Source organism: Notolepis coatsorum (assembly GCF_963971535.1).
Source record: "Notolepis coatsorum genome assembly, chromosome: 11".
In the NCBI taxonomy this organism is placed as follows: domain Eukaryota; kingdom Metazoa; phylum Chordata; class Actinopteri; order Aulopiformes; family Paralepididae; genus Notolepis; species Notolepis coatsorum.
In genome coordinates this window covers 94,417,625-94,436,113 of record NC_140175.1, presented here as the reverse complement: position 1 = coordinate 94,436,113, position 18,489 = coordinate 94,417,625, and the positions used below count along the sequence as shown (strand labels likewise).

The window sequence follows — 18,489 nt, the reverse complement described above, 5'->3', positions numbered from 1 at the left end:
TGCCTTTCGAGTTTAAATAAAGGTTTGAAATTAAATTAAATGTCCAGTCAACAGAAATGAGTTTTGTTACTCGAAGATAAGCACATTTATATAAAGTCATATATGGAAATATGAATGCTGTTTGGCATGAAGAAACTTCAAGGGGACCATTATGTGTCTTTCCAACTATTTTATGCAACTTCCTTGAACCTGTGGAATATGTTTGTACATTATTTTGCAAAGAAACTAGTTTAAATCTATTTTCTACTAATCTTCTTTTCTATCACATCATTCTTTATTTGTATTAAACACGTTATGTTTAGTGGGTGTAGTTGTTTGGTATACATCAACTTTTTTATTAATTATTCCCTTCCCTGCCTAGCTACCCCACACCACAAGAGTAAAATAAACCTTTACAAACTGGGGAGTACATTAGGTAGGCAGTGTTCCTGGCTCCAAAAAGCACAGGTAATTAAAGACTGCCAAATCCATACAAATACTAGGCAAAAATTGCACTACCTCCCCTGCAGGTTCTATACAACAAGAGGTGCAAATCCAGAGCCTGCAGAATAATGAAAGACCCCCACCACCCCAATAACAGCCTGTTTCAGCTGCTGAGGTCAGGCAGACGCCTGCGAACCCCAGCTACTAGGACAGAGAGGCTTAGGCTCAGCGTCTTCCCCCAGGCCATCAGAGTCTTGAACAATGAACATTGAGTACCACAGAACACTGAACTATCCACACATAAGCACACATGAGCACACACACGACACGCACGCTGTGCACGCTCACACACTAGCAGCCACTTTAACATGAGCGGGCACACTCATGCCACACACACCCACACTTATTGCCAAAAGGAAAGGCCACTTTAAATTAGTATTAGCAACAGTAACAGTGTATTGCACTACCAAAGCTACCTAGCATGTCCTATATGCTCTGTAAATAACTATGTACAAATACCGAGATGTCACACCATGTTACCTCTTACCTGTTATTGCACAATGTTTTTTGTATTGGATTCTATTATATGTTGTACCACTGTATTGCACATCGTTGCGGGCAAGACCACCCGCATTTCATTGTATACTCGTATGCCGTGACAAATAAAACTCTTGACTTGACTTGACTTGACAAAACCCATTTTCCATAATATGTTCTGTTAAATTGTAATAAAATAAAATAGAAATAGTGATTAGTGGAGGTTAGTGATAATTGTTCCTACAACTTAAAACAAAATGCATTGCTGATTTAATTTGCAATCTTACACATGACAAAACTCCAAACTAAATGCACATGTGCATTTGATCTGACAGTTATTGAGTTTGAATATGTCCCCCATTGGTGTCACATGGATTGCATTACAGATTGCTATGTCTTCATCTACATCAGTGGTCACCAACCTTTTTAAGCCCAAGATCACTTCTTTTTTTTTTGGTGAAGGCAAGATCTACCTATTGAAGCGTTGAGAGAAAAAGACAGCCAAGATTGTACTTTAAACTAAATTACTTTTATTTGCCTGTATTCTAATTACATGCAATGCTTTGGTCCAACATTAAAACGTCAAAGTAGAACTATTATGTACTTTCTCAGTCAGTGCTAAGTGCAGTCATCTTATGCAGCATCACTTTTCACATCAAAACAAAAGTAGAACTGTAATGTGGACTTTCTCATATTATTAACATTGACAAACATATTTACAATTAGCATTTTATAAAGTAGAACTGTAACGTGTACTTTCTCAGTCAGTGCTAAGTGCAGTCAGTGCTAAGTGCAGCATCACTTTTCACATCAGAACAAAAGTAGAACTGTAATGTGGACTTTCTCATATTATTAACATTGACAAACATATTTACAATTAGCATTTTATAAAGTAGAACTGTAATGTGTACTTTCTCAGTCAGTGCTAAGTGCAGCATCACTTTTCACATCAAAACAAAAGTAGAACTGTAATGTGTACTTTCTCAGTCAGTGCTAAGTGCAGTCAGTGCTAAGTGCAGTCAGTGCTAAGTGCAGCATCATTTTCACATCAAAACAAAAGCAGAACTGTATGTGTACTTTCTCAGTCAGTGCTAAGTGCAGCATCACTTTTCACATCAAAACAAAAGTAGAACTGTAATGTGGACTCTCAGGGTATGATACATTTTTTTTTTTTTTTTTTTTTTTTTTTTTTCAATTTTCATGGAAAGATCTACAGGGACAGTCTCAAAGATCGACCAGTCGATCAAGATCGACGGGTTGGTGACCACTGATCTACATCATTTAAGTGAGCTGTAATTAACACACCAATATTCATAACTCTCAATAACTGTCAAACAAAATGTATGTGTTCAAAACTGTTCACAGTTTTGGTATGTGTGAGATTATGTGCATAATAATTTTTTTTGGTGAAGTGCCCCTTTAATCTAGTAATGAGTCTTAAGATATTATTTCCAGGAAACAAGTGTAAAAACCTGCCAACGAGGCAAAGTCATTTCCCTTTGTTACAAAACAAATAAGCTTCTTTCAAGGATTTTCTCAGAACAAGCAACATTATCTACAGAAGTAATCTGCCTGATTTCGGTACATCGTCACTTGGCTCAATACATTTCCTAAAACAAATGGCCTTGAAAATGCAAATGCAATTAACTCAGCCCCTTGGCAGATTCTCCCACTAGTTTTAAGAAAACAAGATGTTAAGATTCAATACAAGAGTAAATAACTTTTTTTCTTTTCGGACATCTTTGCAGTTTATATTGTGTAGTACTTGATGGACATGACAAAAGCTTGTAAAGTAAATCTCTTCTAGGCAAAACTAAAAAGCGTTGCACACTGTACTGTATCATTTAAGACGAGTGGTTTTCAACCTTTTATGTCGAGGACACCCAAGTTGATACACATTAGGCTGCAGACCCATTTGATAAGAATTTGTCTAAGGGATCCCCAGCCGATAAGATTCTGGATATACATTTATTCCATAGCTGTCTACCATGTCTACAGCCAGCGTCATCTTTTTTTGTTGTGATGTACTGGGGGGGCAACATCAACTCGAGGGACTCCAGCAAGCTGAACCTATAGCTGGTGAAGAAGGCTAGCTCTGTAGTGGGTGGTGAGCTGGATAACCTAGAGATGGTGGCTGAGAGGAGGATGAGGAAAAAGCTAGAAGCCATCCTGGAGAACCCCTCTCACCCCCTCTACGAGGAGCTAGCCAGAATGAAGAACACATTCAGTCTAAGACTCATCCCCCCCGACACACCACAAACCGCCTGGGCCGGTCCTTTATACCGGCAGCCATCAGGCTCTACAACAAAGTTCTTGGGCGGCCGGATCGGCCGGTTCTGCTGCCAGAGCTATCACAACTCGGAACTTGAGAACTAGAGACTCACATCACCGTACCGACTATCTTGATTCTTTGCACTAGAGACTCATCACTGGACTCTCACCACTGGACTATCTTGTGTTTGTACTTTTTATATTACTATATTGTATTTGTACTGTGAAGCTATGCATCCCCCACCCTGTATCCCCCCCCCCATACTGCTTTGACACCCGAATAAAGGATTATCTTATCTTATCTTATCTTATCTTATCTTATCTTATCTTATCTTAGTGTAGTGGAGGAGATGACAGTGTAGAGTGAAACCTATGATCAGAATAGTCACTTTTATATATTCTCTCATTGGAAGAACCTCTACTATAAGAAAGGATGAAATTAGTAAACATTTTAAATGTACGTATATATTTTATATTCAGTTTGATCACCTGTACATTGTATATTACTATTGCACTTTACTGTTACATTTGCACTCTGGTTGAATGCCAAACTTATTTTCGTACTTGTGCTGTATAATGACAATACATTTTTCGAATCTATTTGAGTCAAGGTGGGTATCAAACAGGAGGGAAGGTTTTAAACTGTGGATACCAAACAGAGAAGGTAAAGACAACTTTCAACTGTTAAACAGTAATCCAGAAATGTTGTATTGCACTGTAAAAAAAGCACTTTATGTGCTCATTTCATGTCTATTCTATTCTACTACTTATTGCACTGCACTATTTTACTCTGTCTATTCTATCTTACTCTTTTTATTATTGTCTATTTTTAAAACTGAATCAAACCATAAACAAGGTGGCCTGTTGGGATATTAGATCCTAATGTGAAAAACTGTGATTTTATATGTCTGCACTTTATGTGCTCATTTTATGTATTTTTTCTGTTGTGAAGCACTTTGAGCTGCAATTTCTGTATGAAAGGTGCTATACAAATAACGTTTTATTATTATTATTATTATTATTATTATTATTATTATTATTATTATTATTATTATTATTATTATTATTATTATTATTATTATTATTATTATTATTATTATTATTATTATTATTATAATACATTTGAATCTATTCAAATCTAATTAAATTGTTAAATAATTGTTTCCAGATTGAGAACCAGCGACTTAGACCCCTGATTTATAACGAAGGTTATCCTATAACCCTAGTTATATGAATACTGGCAGAGCGTCTCGCTCTAGCCATATTGAGATATCATCTCCATGCACCTATTGTGCACGTGAAAAAGCTTGCACGTGACCACGCCTGCTCCCGTGTTTCCCTACAAAACACAGGGTGTGGTCACGCTCACGCCCTTCCAAGTCTGAATTTCATGCATGAAAAACATCCAAGGGTCCTCAGGGCGCTCAAGAGCGAGACGCTCTGCCAGTATTCATATAACTAGGGTTATAGGATAACCTTTGTTATATATCATCTGGCAATCGCGTCTCGCTCTAGCCATATTGAGATCAAAAGGGGTAGAGCGGATGCGTGGCCACGTAAAATGCACCCCCTGAGGGCCCATAAGCCCCTGAACAGGGAGGAGGGGAGTCCCGTCCACCCGCCCCGTCATAACGAGGGGGGGGGGGAGGCAGTCAACTCTGACCAATGTGCGAAAAAGGGACCAACCTTGGACAGCGCCTTACCCGCGTGGGAGCCACCGTAACAAACAAACAGTTGATCGGTAGCCCTGAGGTCCTGCGTGCGGCTAAGGTACACCATCAGCGCACGGACAGGACACAACAGGTGAAGGCTCGCCTCCAACTCACTAGAGTGAGGGGGAGGGTGAAACGCCTGGAGCACAATATCCCTGGAGCGATAAGAGCTCCGGATATTCTTTGGCACAAAGGCCGGATTAGGCCTCAGAGTCGCGCTATCAGCCTGAATCGAGAGAGCACACAGCTCACCCACACGTTTAGCGTAGGTGATGGCCAGAAGGAACGCGGTGTTGAAAGACAGTCGATCCAATGGCGCACCGCTCAAAAGGCTCAAACGGGGCCCCCAACAGCCTTTCCAGGACCAGTTGGAGGTCCCAGCTCGGGGACAGAGCACGTTTCACAGGCTTGAGACGCCGTGCGCCCAGCAGGAAACGTCTCACGAGAGGGTGGCTGAACAGCGTTCTGCCCTCAAAGCCCACATGACAAGACGATATAGCTGCGGCGTATACCTTCACTGTCGAGGCCGACAGCCTATCCAGGATAGACTGGAGGAAGGACAGAACCGAGTTCAGGGGGCACAACACCGGGTCCAGGACCCCAGTCTCACACCACTCTCGAAACATACACCACTTCCCTGCGTAAACCGCGGTAATGGATGGAGCGTGCGCGTTCTGGATGGTGTTAACCACAATAGAGTTAAGACGCATCCCTTCCAGATTCACCCTTTCAGCAGCCAAGCCATTAGAGGCTGCCCCAGAACAGGAGGCAGAAACAGTGTGCCGCGTGCCTGAGAGAGGGCCCGCAGTGACCACAGAACAGGCCACGGCGGGGCCACCAAGAGTTGAATCAGGGCCGGGAACCACACAGCTGTGCCCCGGTCCGGCGCGACCAGGATCAAAGTCCTGCGCTCCTGACGTACCCGCTCCAACAGCTGAGCTATCAGGTGTATAGGGGGGAACGCATACAGAATCCCGGGCGGCCACGGGTACATCGAGAAGGCATCCACTCCCAGAGAGGGGTTGTCCTTCCGACTGACCGAGAACCACAGAGGGCACTGGTAGGACGTGCTGCAGACAGGGAGAGCATACTCCTCCCTGTCTGTTAATATACGACGCCGACGCCGTGCTGTCCGTCCTGATCAGAACATGCTCGCCCACCACATGATGGCCGAGCTGTTTGAGGACTAGAAGCACTGCCTTCAATTCAAACACATTGATATGTAGTGCAGACCGGGCAGGCCAGCTGCCCCCTACTGCGTCGGTCCGACACGTCCCCCCCCATCCTGTGAGGGAGGCGTCGGTGAAGACCGTGACGTGTGATAGCCTGCTGTCCAAGGGGACCCCGCTGGTGAGGGCCCCAGGCCCCCCCCCAGTGGGCGAGGTCCCCCAGTACTGACGTGGGGACCTTCAGCCACTTCCACTTGCCTCTCACAGGGTCTATTTTCATACTGAAAAACCACCTCTGTATCCTCCTCATGAAGAGGAGGCCAAGTGGGACCACAGATTGAGCAGATGCCATCATACCGAGCAGGCGCATCACGGACAGCACCGTAACCGTCCTGCCAGGACGGAACCTCCCGAGCGCGCCGAGAATATCCTCTCGCCGCCGCTCTGAGAGGATTGCCCTCATAGACCTTGAGCTTAGAATTAAGCCCAAGTACTCCACCTGTTGACTGGGAAGAGGAGTACTCTTCTCCCAGTTCACAGCAAAACCCAGGCTGGTGAGGTGTTCCACCACCTGCCTGGTGTGAGACCTGGCGATCTCCTCTGACCGGCTGAGAACCAGAATGTCGTCTAGGTAGAATACAATTCGTATCCCCTGACGACGCAGAGGTCCCAGCGCGGTCACCACGCACTTGGTGATGAGCCAGAGAGTAGCCGAACGGCAGCCTCTGGTACTTGTACGCTATTCCCTGAAACAGGAAGCGTAGGTATTTCCTGTGAGGAGGGAAGATCGGGATGTGAAAATATGCATCTTTCAGGTCTATGGAGGTGAACCAGTCTCCCACTCTGACAGCGCATAACAGGTGTTTGACGGTCAACATTCTGAACCTTCTCGCCACAATCAACCGATTGAACACGGACAGGTCCAGTATGGGTCTGACATCCCCCGATTTCTTGGGCACCAGAAAATATCGGGAGTAAACGCCACTCATTGTATCCTCCCATGGGACCACGACGATGGCCTGCTTCGCCAACAGAGATCGGATCTCGTCGGCCAGGGCTGTCACTGCCGCGGACTCTGACAATAGAGTCTGTATCAAACCCAAAAACGGAGGGTGGGGTTGTGCAAACTGTAACACAAGCCCCGCTCTCAGCGTTCTCTCCATCCACACCGACATATGACACTTCTGTAGCCATACGTGGTAAAAATCGCGAAGCGCCCTTGCTGCCAACTGGCGCTAGATAGGTGGCCCGGTCCCTCCCGCTGTTCATTGCAAACCCTGGTTTCGCCAACCGTGCGAGCAAGGTATCTCGCAGAGTCGGGATTTCGCACCCTGACTCTACCAACGAGGCAATTGCACCCAAGGGGGGACCCAGACAGAAAGGGGCGGTCTGAAGCAGGGGGAACGACAGTCAACACTCCTGGTGAATGAGGTAGTTCCCCCGCTGAGCATTGTCCCGTTTTTGCAAAGCAGTTAACTTGCTGGGGATGGCCTGCTCTGCGGCTGGACATGCATGGTGTGACACCATTGGTGTGTGGTCCTCACGCTGTCTAGGGTGAGCCCCTACACACTGTAGCCCTGTAGTGATATTACTACCACCCAAATTACGCGTGCCTGACTCACTACCGCTGCTAGGATTGGTAGTCCGGACGGGGGAGGCACCAACGTAATACCCGGCCTGGCGAGGGCGGGGCTGGGGGAACCCACGCTGCGACCTCCTGGGCCTAGGGTTCCCACTCTGACAAACATTTTTAGATACAGGGAACCCTGCTCCGTCGTCACATACAACACCAGGCTCACCAAACGCACACGCTGGACGTGTGGTGCGGGAGCCTCCTGACAGTACAGCATTCTCATGGACAGACCCAGGCCTAGCTAGCAGCTGGGTGTCAGCCCCTGTCTTCCTGAGAAGCTATATGTCGGCCGCTTGCCCTTCACTGGAAGAACGCGGCCCGCAGCCAGAGGGGACACAACAGAGCCCTGAATCCCGTAGTGGAACTCTGCGCAAAGTCCATCGGTCCACTGTCATGCGAGGAAAGTTCGGTATAGGGCCGTCGTTCCATCTGGACGCGCCGAAGAGGATCCGGGGGCTGGAGAGACTCCGGCGAAAGTCCAACATTCTTCAATTTCTCCCTTTGCTTCATAATAACGTTCCACTGGTTGGAAGTGCATATGAGCAAGCTCACGCATGGAAAAAGATAAGGAAGGGCGTGAGCGTGACCACACCCTGTGTTTTGTAGGGAAACACGGGAGCAGGCGTGGTCACGTGCAAGTGACGTGCATGTGTCAGCTTGTTCACGTGCACAATAGGTGCATGGAGATGATATCTCAATATGGCTAGAGCGAGACGCGATTGCCAGATGATATATAACTAACTAGACACCTTGACACTCCCCCCTGATTTATAACTAACTAGACATGATTTCTAACTAACTAGACACCTTGACACTCCCCCGTCTGGACCTCCCTGTAGGCGTGGGAGGGGCAGTCTGTCAGACACGCTCCATTGTGCAGCGTGGCCTCAGGGTGGGAGCAGGTATCGCAGTCGTTGTGGTCCGGCCCGTCGCACAGCGCGCAGTCAGGGTGGCAGCGCAGACACGCACCCTGCTCCGGGTCCTCGTAGAACCTCTCGGGGCAGTCCAGAACACAGTGGCCCTCGTGGAGGAAGTGGTATTCCTCACAGCCTGCGGACAGCCGTTTTAAAGCATCAACTGAGGAGTGATTTAGTATGACAATAGGAAACTAAGGTTGGACCTGTCTATCTGTATGTCATGTATGTCATATATGTTATGATGAATTGAAAATGGGGGACCCTGATGTAAACAAGACGAAAGTCTTTCTCTGGTCTGCATCCCCTTAACAATTGTGTGTATTGAGCCGTACTGTATTGTACCCATTCTGCAATCTGTTAATAAAGTTTTAAATCAATCAATCAATCAGACTGATATTAGAGTTTGCTGTATTATCGGGCCGATATTGATCTTTCATTAACCCTTGCCCTACCACACTACAGAAGGTTAACCTTATGTTAACGCTAGAAGGTTAACCCTACAAAGGTTTAACCTTATGTAGTGTGTTTGTGAAAGGGTTAACCATTTGTCGCGTGGCAGTGAAAGGGTTAACCGTTTCATAGTGTGGCAGTGAAAGGGTTAAATATTAGATATTGGCCTCTCAAAATATTGGATAAGGAGTTGCTCGTCTAACTGACTTGTTCAAATGTAAATAATATTGAATAGCCTATTTAGGGGGCGACAGTGGCTCGGGAGGTAGAACAGTCGTAATCCGGAGGTTCCCGGTTCGATTCCCGCTCCACCCGGGCAACGTGGCGAAGTGTCCTTGAGCAAGACATTTAACCCCTAATTGCTCCCGATGAGCAGGTTGGCACCTTGCATGGTCGCCTCCGCCGTCGGTGTGTGAATGTGTGAGTGAATGGATAAAATGTGAGGAACAAATTGTAAAGCGCTTTGGATAAAACCGCTATATAAATGCACCATTTCACATTTACGATTTACAAAATATCAGTCCAAAAATATCGGTATCGGTATCTGCATTGAAATATCGAACCCTATAGCAACGTAACTTAATAGGGTGAGTGGAAATGGGCGGCAAAATGGAGAGACGGGTAAGGGGCAGAAACTAGATAGAGAACTTGAGTACTTGAGTAATTGTTTAGGGAACAACATTTTTAGAATGTCAGTCAAAACAGTCAGTTACCATTAGTAATAATTACAATATGTTAGGATAGGATGAACTTTTATTAATCCCCTTGGGGAAATTCAGGACCTGTCTGTCTATGCAAAGTGGGCAACAGTGTTGTTGGCACAATTTGAGAATGCACAAAATACAAACCACTGTTTTTATCTTTTAGATAACGCTAAGCTAGCTTTCAACGCAACAGAGTTTTCGCAGTCCTATCCATGCTCCACAGCTGACTGGGGTTGTCTTCCTGCAACAACTCACGCCTTGCGGAATTTCAGAGTGAAATTTCTGTTTCAGTGGCACAAGCAACGACTTTCGGTGATAAAAAATCACCCTCAAAAATCACTAGAGTAATCGATTATTCACACCCACCCATCCCTAGCAGAAACGTCGAGCAAACAAGCGAGGGACTGAATTTGGAAGAGATACAGTACTAGCATTGTGTCCTTGGTTCTGTCTTGGAAAATATGATCATGTCCATAGCTCTGTTTAAATACATATGTCTCTGTACAAAGTGTAGACACACAAATGTGTCTGTTAAAGACTCCGGTATTCAATATAGACATTGGAATATGTTCCATAAGACTTTCAGATATGTTCCCTTAGGATGACGAACACTAGGGGGTGCTGCGGGACAGTCAGACTGGTGGTCAGAAGAACGGCGTCAGGTGTACTGCGGAACACACGAAGAAGCGAGGTGCACCCCCCTTTCCTGCGAGGATTGCCGACGGGAGCAGACGTGCGTGAGAGAGCTCTTCCCGAGCAGCGAGCTAACGGCTAATAACGTGGCCTAGTGATTAAGTATAACGCAAAGTATTAACGTGTTAGAACAAGTATAGTATCGAGACGTCGTGTTACCGAAGAAGACGGTCAACCGACCAACGTGAGAAGACGACGGAGATTTTGCGTGTTAGCAGTCTAGGTCGAGAGCTAAGGTAGCCACACTGGCTAGTAGGTAATACAATTATCGTGAGTTAGCCAAGTAGCTTAGCTCGTCGCGCCCACCAAGCTACCAGAGGAAGAAGGACGTTTCACCCAAGGCTTATACTGGACATCTCGGGCTTCCGCCCAGACCACCAACTGGCTGCCCGCACCATCCCGGCCGGGGTGTATCAGGTGACGGTCTACAGAGACCACTTTATCGTCGTATAAGCACAGACATTATGGAACATGCGTGCTAAAGCCAGCCAACGGCTAGACTGTTTAACGTGACTCTGACATTGTTGTATGCGAGACCCCAGCGCCGTGGCTGCGGACTTTGATATGCGAGCGTGCTCGTTAAAAGGTACACCCCGTGCTTTTCCTTGCCTTTGGATTACAACTCTTTTATTTTTTCTCATGCTCTTCAAGAGAGTGAATGGGCCAAGTGTTTAAGGCCACTACGTCCCCAAGCTACGTCAGGCGCTACAACGGGAGGGTTGCACTTATTATTTTCTTTGTGGTTATTTCAATGTGCCAGCTTAGCATAGGTAAAGTGCATTGCACAGGTGTGGGCCCACGCAGGTTGTGTATATACGTTCCAGGTTACCCACAGGGTTGAACTGTGTATCGTATACTAGCGGCGTGTTGCGTTAGTGCCGTGCCGTCTCCGGGGGCGAAGGTTTACCAATAACGTAAACCTTGTTATACATTGTGCTACGGCAGCAACGCCTTACCTATCCATGTTCACCGTTTTGTTGACATTGTGGAGTATTGCTTTCTTTTCATGCCGAGTGGGAAGGGAATGTATGTTAAGAGAGTAAGCCTGTGATATATCGTTTTCATTCATACTAGATAAAATAGACTGCTTACTAGGGAAGCAGTATTGTGAGGCACTTGTGATAAATTGTGATAATGTGCTTATGTGACTGCTCCTTTAACATTTACAGTAAACAAGACTGATAATTGGATTCACTGTGTGTGTGTGGTTTAATAGTGCATTACTGTCTAACCTCTTTGATAACCCTGTATTCCACTAAGCGGGGTAGATACTAATTTCAGGTCTCCTACAGAGAAAAGGTATGGTACTGCTTTGGGGAGAATTATATCAACCACTACTTCCACCGGGTGTGAGGGGGTGTGGGGCGTACTAGGGGGAGCGTGGGTGATTAGGGATTACTGAGTATTGCCCTTAAGAGGTGGGAAGGACCAGTACACAAGTCCTAGGTTGGTAAATCCTAAGGCCCTATATGCCACCTTTGTTAACCTTAAGCCTAGTACCCCAACACTGCAGTCGGGGGCCCAGCTGGACGTAGCTCTGCCGGGTTCCTACTATCCGGTGCCAGTAGAATCTCACCCTCACTAAGTAGGGATAATCCACCCTTCTACAAAATCTTTAACTGGTTTAGCTAGTCAAGTCACTAGGCGACAGTCTGGCGTATGTTCTTAAAGCAACGGCCAAGGCCCAATTTTGTACTTAATTGTAAGTCTGACCAGAGCTTTTTCTTACTTTCTGGTCAGACGCTCTCTGATTGCAAACTGAGGATACTCTTTCTGTGGCCACAGGATGTTCTATTTTTTATACAATTTGACTCATTCCCACGTGTCCCGGTACCTGTGCACTGTCCCAGGGGGCTGCACTCCTGGCAGGCTGAGGGGCAACGCTGGCACTCCCTGTCCCGGACGGCGTGTGCAGAGGGACACGTCTCCACACACTGGTGCTTGTGGAGGAGGAGAGGCTCGTCGCAGCTCAGACAGTGGGTGGCGTTCCTCTCGCAGGTCGCACAGCCATCCACACAGCTACTGCACACCTGACCCGTGGGGTAGCCCCTATGGATGAACAGGAAAACAGACAAACAAATAGATACACTTATAAAGACACACACGTTTATTGCCTATATTTACTGTAACATGTAATATAACTATGGATGCTCGATATTGGCTTTTTTACCGATACCGATATACCGATATTGTCCAACTCTTAATTTCCGATACCGATATCAACCGATACCGATATATGCAGGGTTCCCCCCCCCCCCCAAAAAAAACTGAATAATTTCTGGTAATTAACATTACATATCTCTTGTTGTGGAATTAACTAATTAATTATTTTCCGATATCACATTTTTATGCCAATATCGGTAGGCCGATAATATCGGACATCCCTAAATATAACCAATCATTGTTTATTTTTCTCATATGTTTATATTCAGATCTAATTGTATTACCTATATTTATGTCTTTCTACTATTACCCTCCCCATACCTGTACCTCCCCTCCCCATGCTGCTATGATGGCCGAATTTCCTCAAGGGGATCAATAAAGGGAATATCTTCTATATCTTATTATACTATGTATGTTGTATACACTGCACATATAAACCCATAGGCACACACATTATTTTTCAACAAGGAAGTCGATCATGGATTAGAGAAACAGGCATGTGAGCCACCACTAGGGGCAGAATGGCTAACCGTGAGCGAGTGAGAGTGAGTTTGTGACATTGCAGGTGTCGTATTAAATACGGATCAGCACGAAATATGGATCGACCAGTGTAATATGTATCATTGCCAAGGTAATCAACATTTATTACTGTTTAATCTAGTAACGAAAAGTGTCAATATTAGCCATTTTACCATTTGATAAAACAAAAACAAAATATATATATATACCATTACAGTCTACCCTATCTGTATTTTTGTGCATTTGTTACTTTTTGAATGGCTTATCTGTCAGGGTCAACCCATGGATATGTCTCAATTTAGTTTTTTTTTATGTGATTTCTCCATATTCTGGTTGTTTAAAAGTGTAAAATAAAGTTGCATATATCCAGAAGTGGTCCATATTTCATGGTGATCCATATTTAATATGAGGTCACCAGTCTATGAGGTGATTTGCATAAAAAAATTTGGCAATTAGATCACGTGAATAGTTCCACGTTTCATTTTGGCTACCCCATCTTTTATTCAGAGGTATGAAAATGCATCCATTTTCTGGAACCGTCTGTGAGTAAAAAAAAAATATCACGTTACCAAAAGAAATTATAATAAAAAGAAATCAGAAATAAGTGTGACCCCTGACCTCTGACAATGTTGGACACATTGTCCATCCTGCAGGAAGTGTAAGTAGGGCGCCTTGCGAGTGGCCTGACAGCGGGTGCAGTGATGCGTGTCCACACACTGCACACAGCCCTGAGGACACGCCTCACACACGCGGCTGAGCTGGCTGGCGAACGAGCCTGTCGGACACTTGGACACACACGTCTGCTCCGCGCTCAGGAAGCGTCCTGGGGGGGGGGGGGGGGGATAGGATCATAACAAAAACACACACACACACACACACACACACACAACCACGCATAATTATTTACCTAGTCATACATACATGTAGTTCAAGTTTCACGTTTCAAGTTTGTTTATTATTTGTCACATATAAAATACATGTAATTTACGGTGAAATGCGTGGGTCTGTATGAGCCCCTGAGAGTGTGCTTCATACAGTAAAAAAGTAAGTAAAAGAGGAATATACAATATACAATACAATATACAATCTAAAGTACACCCTAAGTACAATCTAAGTACAATGAGTACACATTTGTAAAAATGCAGACAATGAGGTACAAATGCGGACAATGAGGTACAAAACTTTAAGGTAAGGTGCAAATGCAAATGAGGTATGAATGTAGTGCAAATCTCTTTAAGTAGATAGATAAATATAATGTAGTGTGTCTAAAGTGAGTGTCAAGGTGAGTGTTTGTTTAAAGTGAGTGTGTGCATGTGGATGTGTGTGCAATGAGTGTAGATGATGGGTTGTTACATAGAGTCATTGAGCACATGTATATTTTGCATATATGTATATCACACACACACACACACACACACACACACACACACACACACACACACACACACACACACACACACACACACACACACACACACACACACACACACACACACACACACACACACACACACACACACACACACACACACACACACACACACACACACTACCCCATTAACATCAAAAGTTCACCCAATTCCAGGCGCCCCAGTGGCGAACCACATAACACGCTGAGTCGCGGCACGGCCGACCCGGGTTCGATTCCCGAACCCGTTGTTATTTGTCGACTGTCTTCCCCCCACTCTGTCTCCCGTTTCACCTCTCTCTCTCTCTACTGGACTGCCCAGTAGAATAAAGCGATAAACGCTAAAAAAAAATAAAAAAAAAAAAAGTTCACCCAATTCCCGAGAGGTGTTGTGTGCAGACAGACCTCTGACACATGTTTTACACTGGTCCTTGTCCTCTCCGGCGCAGGACTCACAGGACGCGTGGCAGTCCTCACATCCCCCCTCATCTGGAGAGGACAAACGGAACAAGAGAAACCATGACGACACACAGCTGGAGCAGAAGCTTCTAATCACAAAACCTCTCTGATATTATTACCATATTATTGTGTTAATGATTTGCATTTTTTTATCAAGGGTCTTTCCACCAAGAATCGGGCTCGGCAGTTATCTAGGAGCGAAGTTGGATGCAGCGACAGCGCCTGGCGCACGCTGGGATGTTTCCAAAGGACCGCGTGGTTGTTAGTACAGGTGTCAGAGCCAGGAGAGGTGCAAAGTTTAGCAGGTAACCTTTTTTTCTCTCTGCATGTCCGTGTTAAAACCTGGGTGTTAATCGATGTGTTTCTCCTTGTTATTCTAGTTTCAGCACTCCAGGGCTATGTTCACACTGCAGGCAAAATTGGCCCATTGTGACCTGCTCTATCATTTTCAGTAACATTGACCACAAAACATATTTTGAGTTGCACACACTGTTGGAGGCCTTAGTTTTGGTTTTAAATTACATATCATCATTAATTTATTTATTGTCACACAGAGCAGAAGAATTTGTCAAAACAAACGCATTTCCTTTGTTTTACACCGTCGCACGACAGTGACGTGTGCCGAAAATAGCAGACCTACAAGCTCACACCGCGTCTGCTCCCGAACGCTCCCGAAACACCGGCAGGTTATGTCCACCTGATAACTCGTAACACCTGAGCAGCTAGACAAAATGTCAGAAGTTGGGAAGCATTTTAAAATTGAAACCGAAGCCAGTCCAATAGCCAGTTGCAACGTTTGCAAGGCGGACGTTCCGCGTGCGTTCAGCGTTATGTGACTAGAGCGAGCAAAGGAATGGGGGACGACTGGTGCTCTCACTGCTGTATTGAATGCCTCGCTTGAATGAAGAACGTTCACCTGGATAACGTCAACATTTGCTTTGTGAGGATTATTCGTCTGCGTTTCAGACCAAAATGGAGCAAATCATTACGTAAATCGAACACTGTGAATGTATACTAAGGTCGCTTTCACATATAGTTTTGGTGGACTCGGTGCGGTTCTGGTGGTGAAGTTGCAACATTGTTGCATTCTTCATTTGGTTCGTCTGCGTTCACATAGCAATTTGTCAGGCGCACCGAACTTTCTGAACAATGTCACGCGGTCGAAAAGGGCACTCGTCTATTGGACGGAAATGTGTGTGTGTGGCTGCGAGCGCGTGTGTGTGCGCGCGCGCGCGTGTGTGTCTGTGTGTGGACTGCGAGCCCTCCAGATCAGCGGAGGCGGAGTTGTTTATTTTGACGTGACATTGATCCATTGTTCTATTGAAGCCCATTACCACCATCCTCTCGCTAAACAACTTGTACACCGCGTTGTTTTTATGAGTGCCCACAAGTAGCTGTTTTATTTGGTCTTCTGCCCATATGTGTACAGTGTGCTTGTTTTGCAGTGAATGCCGAGCGCCTCGGTAATAATATAATACGCCGCGTTTTTTCTTCCTTCTATCCAAGATGCACAGTTAGATATATAGATAGATAGATAGATAGATAGATAGATAGATAGATAGATAGATAGATAGATAGATAGATAGATAGATAGATAGATAGATAGATAGATAGATAGATAGATAGATAGATAGATAGATAGATAGATAGATAGATAGATAGATAGATAGATAGATAGATTAGATAGATTAGATAGATAGATAGATAGATAGATAGATAGATAGATAGATAGATAGATAGATAGATAGATAGATAGATAGATAGATAGATAGATAGATAGATAGATAGATAGATAGATAGATAGATAGATAGATAGATAGATAGATAGATAGATAGATAGATAGATAGATAGATAGATAGATAGATAGATAGATAGATAGATAGATAGATAGATAGATAGATAGATAGATAGATAGATAGATAGATAGATAGATAGATAGATAGATAGATAGATAGATAGATAGATAGATAGATAGATAGATAGATAGATAGATAGATAGATAGATAGATAGAGAGATAGATAGATAGATAGAGAGATAGATAGATAGATAGATAGATAGATAGATAGATAGATAGAGAGATAGATAGAGAGATAGATGCAGTGTGCTTGTACATCTTAGTCGAGGGCAAAATATATATATATTATTTTTTGGGATCATTCTTTCCAAAAGTAAAGAGGCCTAGAAGCGTGGCTAACGCTAATGGCGCGCATACCAGCGAGGCTAACTGCCTAAGAAAACGGGCACAGAGGCACTGAAAGAGGATTTCACCCGTCTAATGAACACACTAGACAAATATCAAGATGTATCCATCAGTGGACCAATTACATGCTTTCGCAGAGAACAAGAAGCCTTCAGTCGACTCCTACAGACATTAAGCACCCCCCCCCCCACCCCCCCCCCCCCCCCCCCCACTACCAGTCGACTATCGTCAAATTTTGGGCAATCGAAGTCGACTATACAAATCCTTAGTCGGGGACAGGCCTACTTCTCACTATGTTCTTTTCATCTCTCTCCAACTAATTCCGCTCATCTCCTGTGAGGGAAAACAAGGGAGAAATCTAAAAGGAGCAGCATATCCAATCAATTAAGTCCCAACGTCTATATATCTGGAGGCGATGTAGAATTGTCTCCCCCCCTTTATTATTATTTTCTTTTCACTTTTTCTCCCCTTTTTTTAAATTTCTTCTCCCATCCCAATTTCGTATATCCAATTCTTCCCTCCCCTGTCTTGAACGTTGCTAGACTATGCCTCCCACAGGTCGGTTGTAGTGAGGATAGAGGCCTTGCATCACGTGTCCCCTCCGGTACACGAGGAGGCAGCCTGTCGCATCTTTTCACAGCAGCAGCTCGAACTCTCAGTGGCGAGGAGTAACACGTGGGAGGCTCACGCTGCCCCCGCTACTTCCTGCTTCCGCCGCACCGGCGTCACCCAACCGACCTGTAGGAGTCGCTGTCCACAACGTCCAATCCCCACTCACCGGCTTTCCCACCCTCTAACACTTGCCAATTGTGTTAGTATGAACGACCGGCCAGCCGGTAGCAACGCCGAGAGCTGGGCTCGAACCCAGCGTCTGCTGCGTTAGAGGCGAGCGCCTTGCCCACTGCGCCAATCACCCGCCCCCTCCCGTTTCTTTTCAATACTCAAATGAATACATGGTCAAGGAAGGCGATGCTCTTCCCGTAGACCAATTACCCCGGAAGATTCCCTTTCTGCCCCTGTGAAAGAAATGAAATCCCTTATTCATTATGAGCGGGCGGAGGCTTGGATTAGTGTAATAAGTGTTGGTCCCACCGCTGAGGAAGGTCTTGATGGGGCAGGCCTCGCGGTCGGCGACGCACGCCCCGTCCTCCACCCGCTCTCCCTCTTCGCACGTCTCGCAGTCATCGCCGTCCGGTCCGTCGCACGTCGAGCAGTCCGAGTGGCACTCC

General features: G+C 45.2%; 1 protein-coding gene across 1 annotated transcript in view; it reads right to left on the bottom strand.

The window, feature by feature from the left end:
• Window positions 1–18,489, bottom strand: part of pcsk5a (proprotein convertase subtilisin/kexin type 5a) — a gene marked incomplete at both ends in the record, with an annotated part of 120,863 nt that overhangs the window by 35,038 nt on the left and 67,336 nt on the right. The window contains 5 exons of the mRNA XM_084325006.1: window positions 8,553–8,795; window positions 12,344–12,558; window positions 13,810–14,014; window positions 15,005–15,088; window positions 18,353–18,486. Coding sequence (XP_084181132.1) covers window positions 8,553–8,795; window positions 12,344–12,558; window positions 13,810–14,014; window positions 15,005–15,088; window positions 18,353–18,486 — 881 coding nt within the window. The remainder of the gene's footprint in view (window positions 1–8,552; window positions 8,796–12,343; window positions 12,559–13,809; window positions 14,015–15,004; window positions 15,089–18,352; window positions 18,487–18,489) is intronic.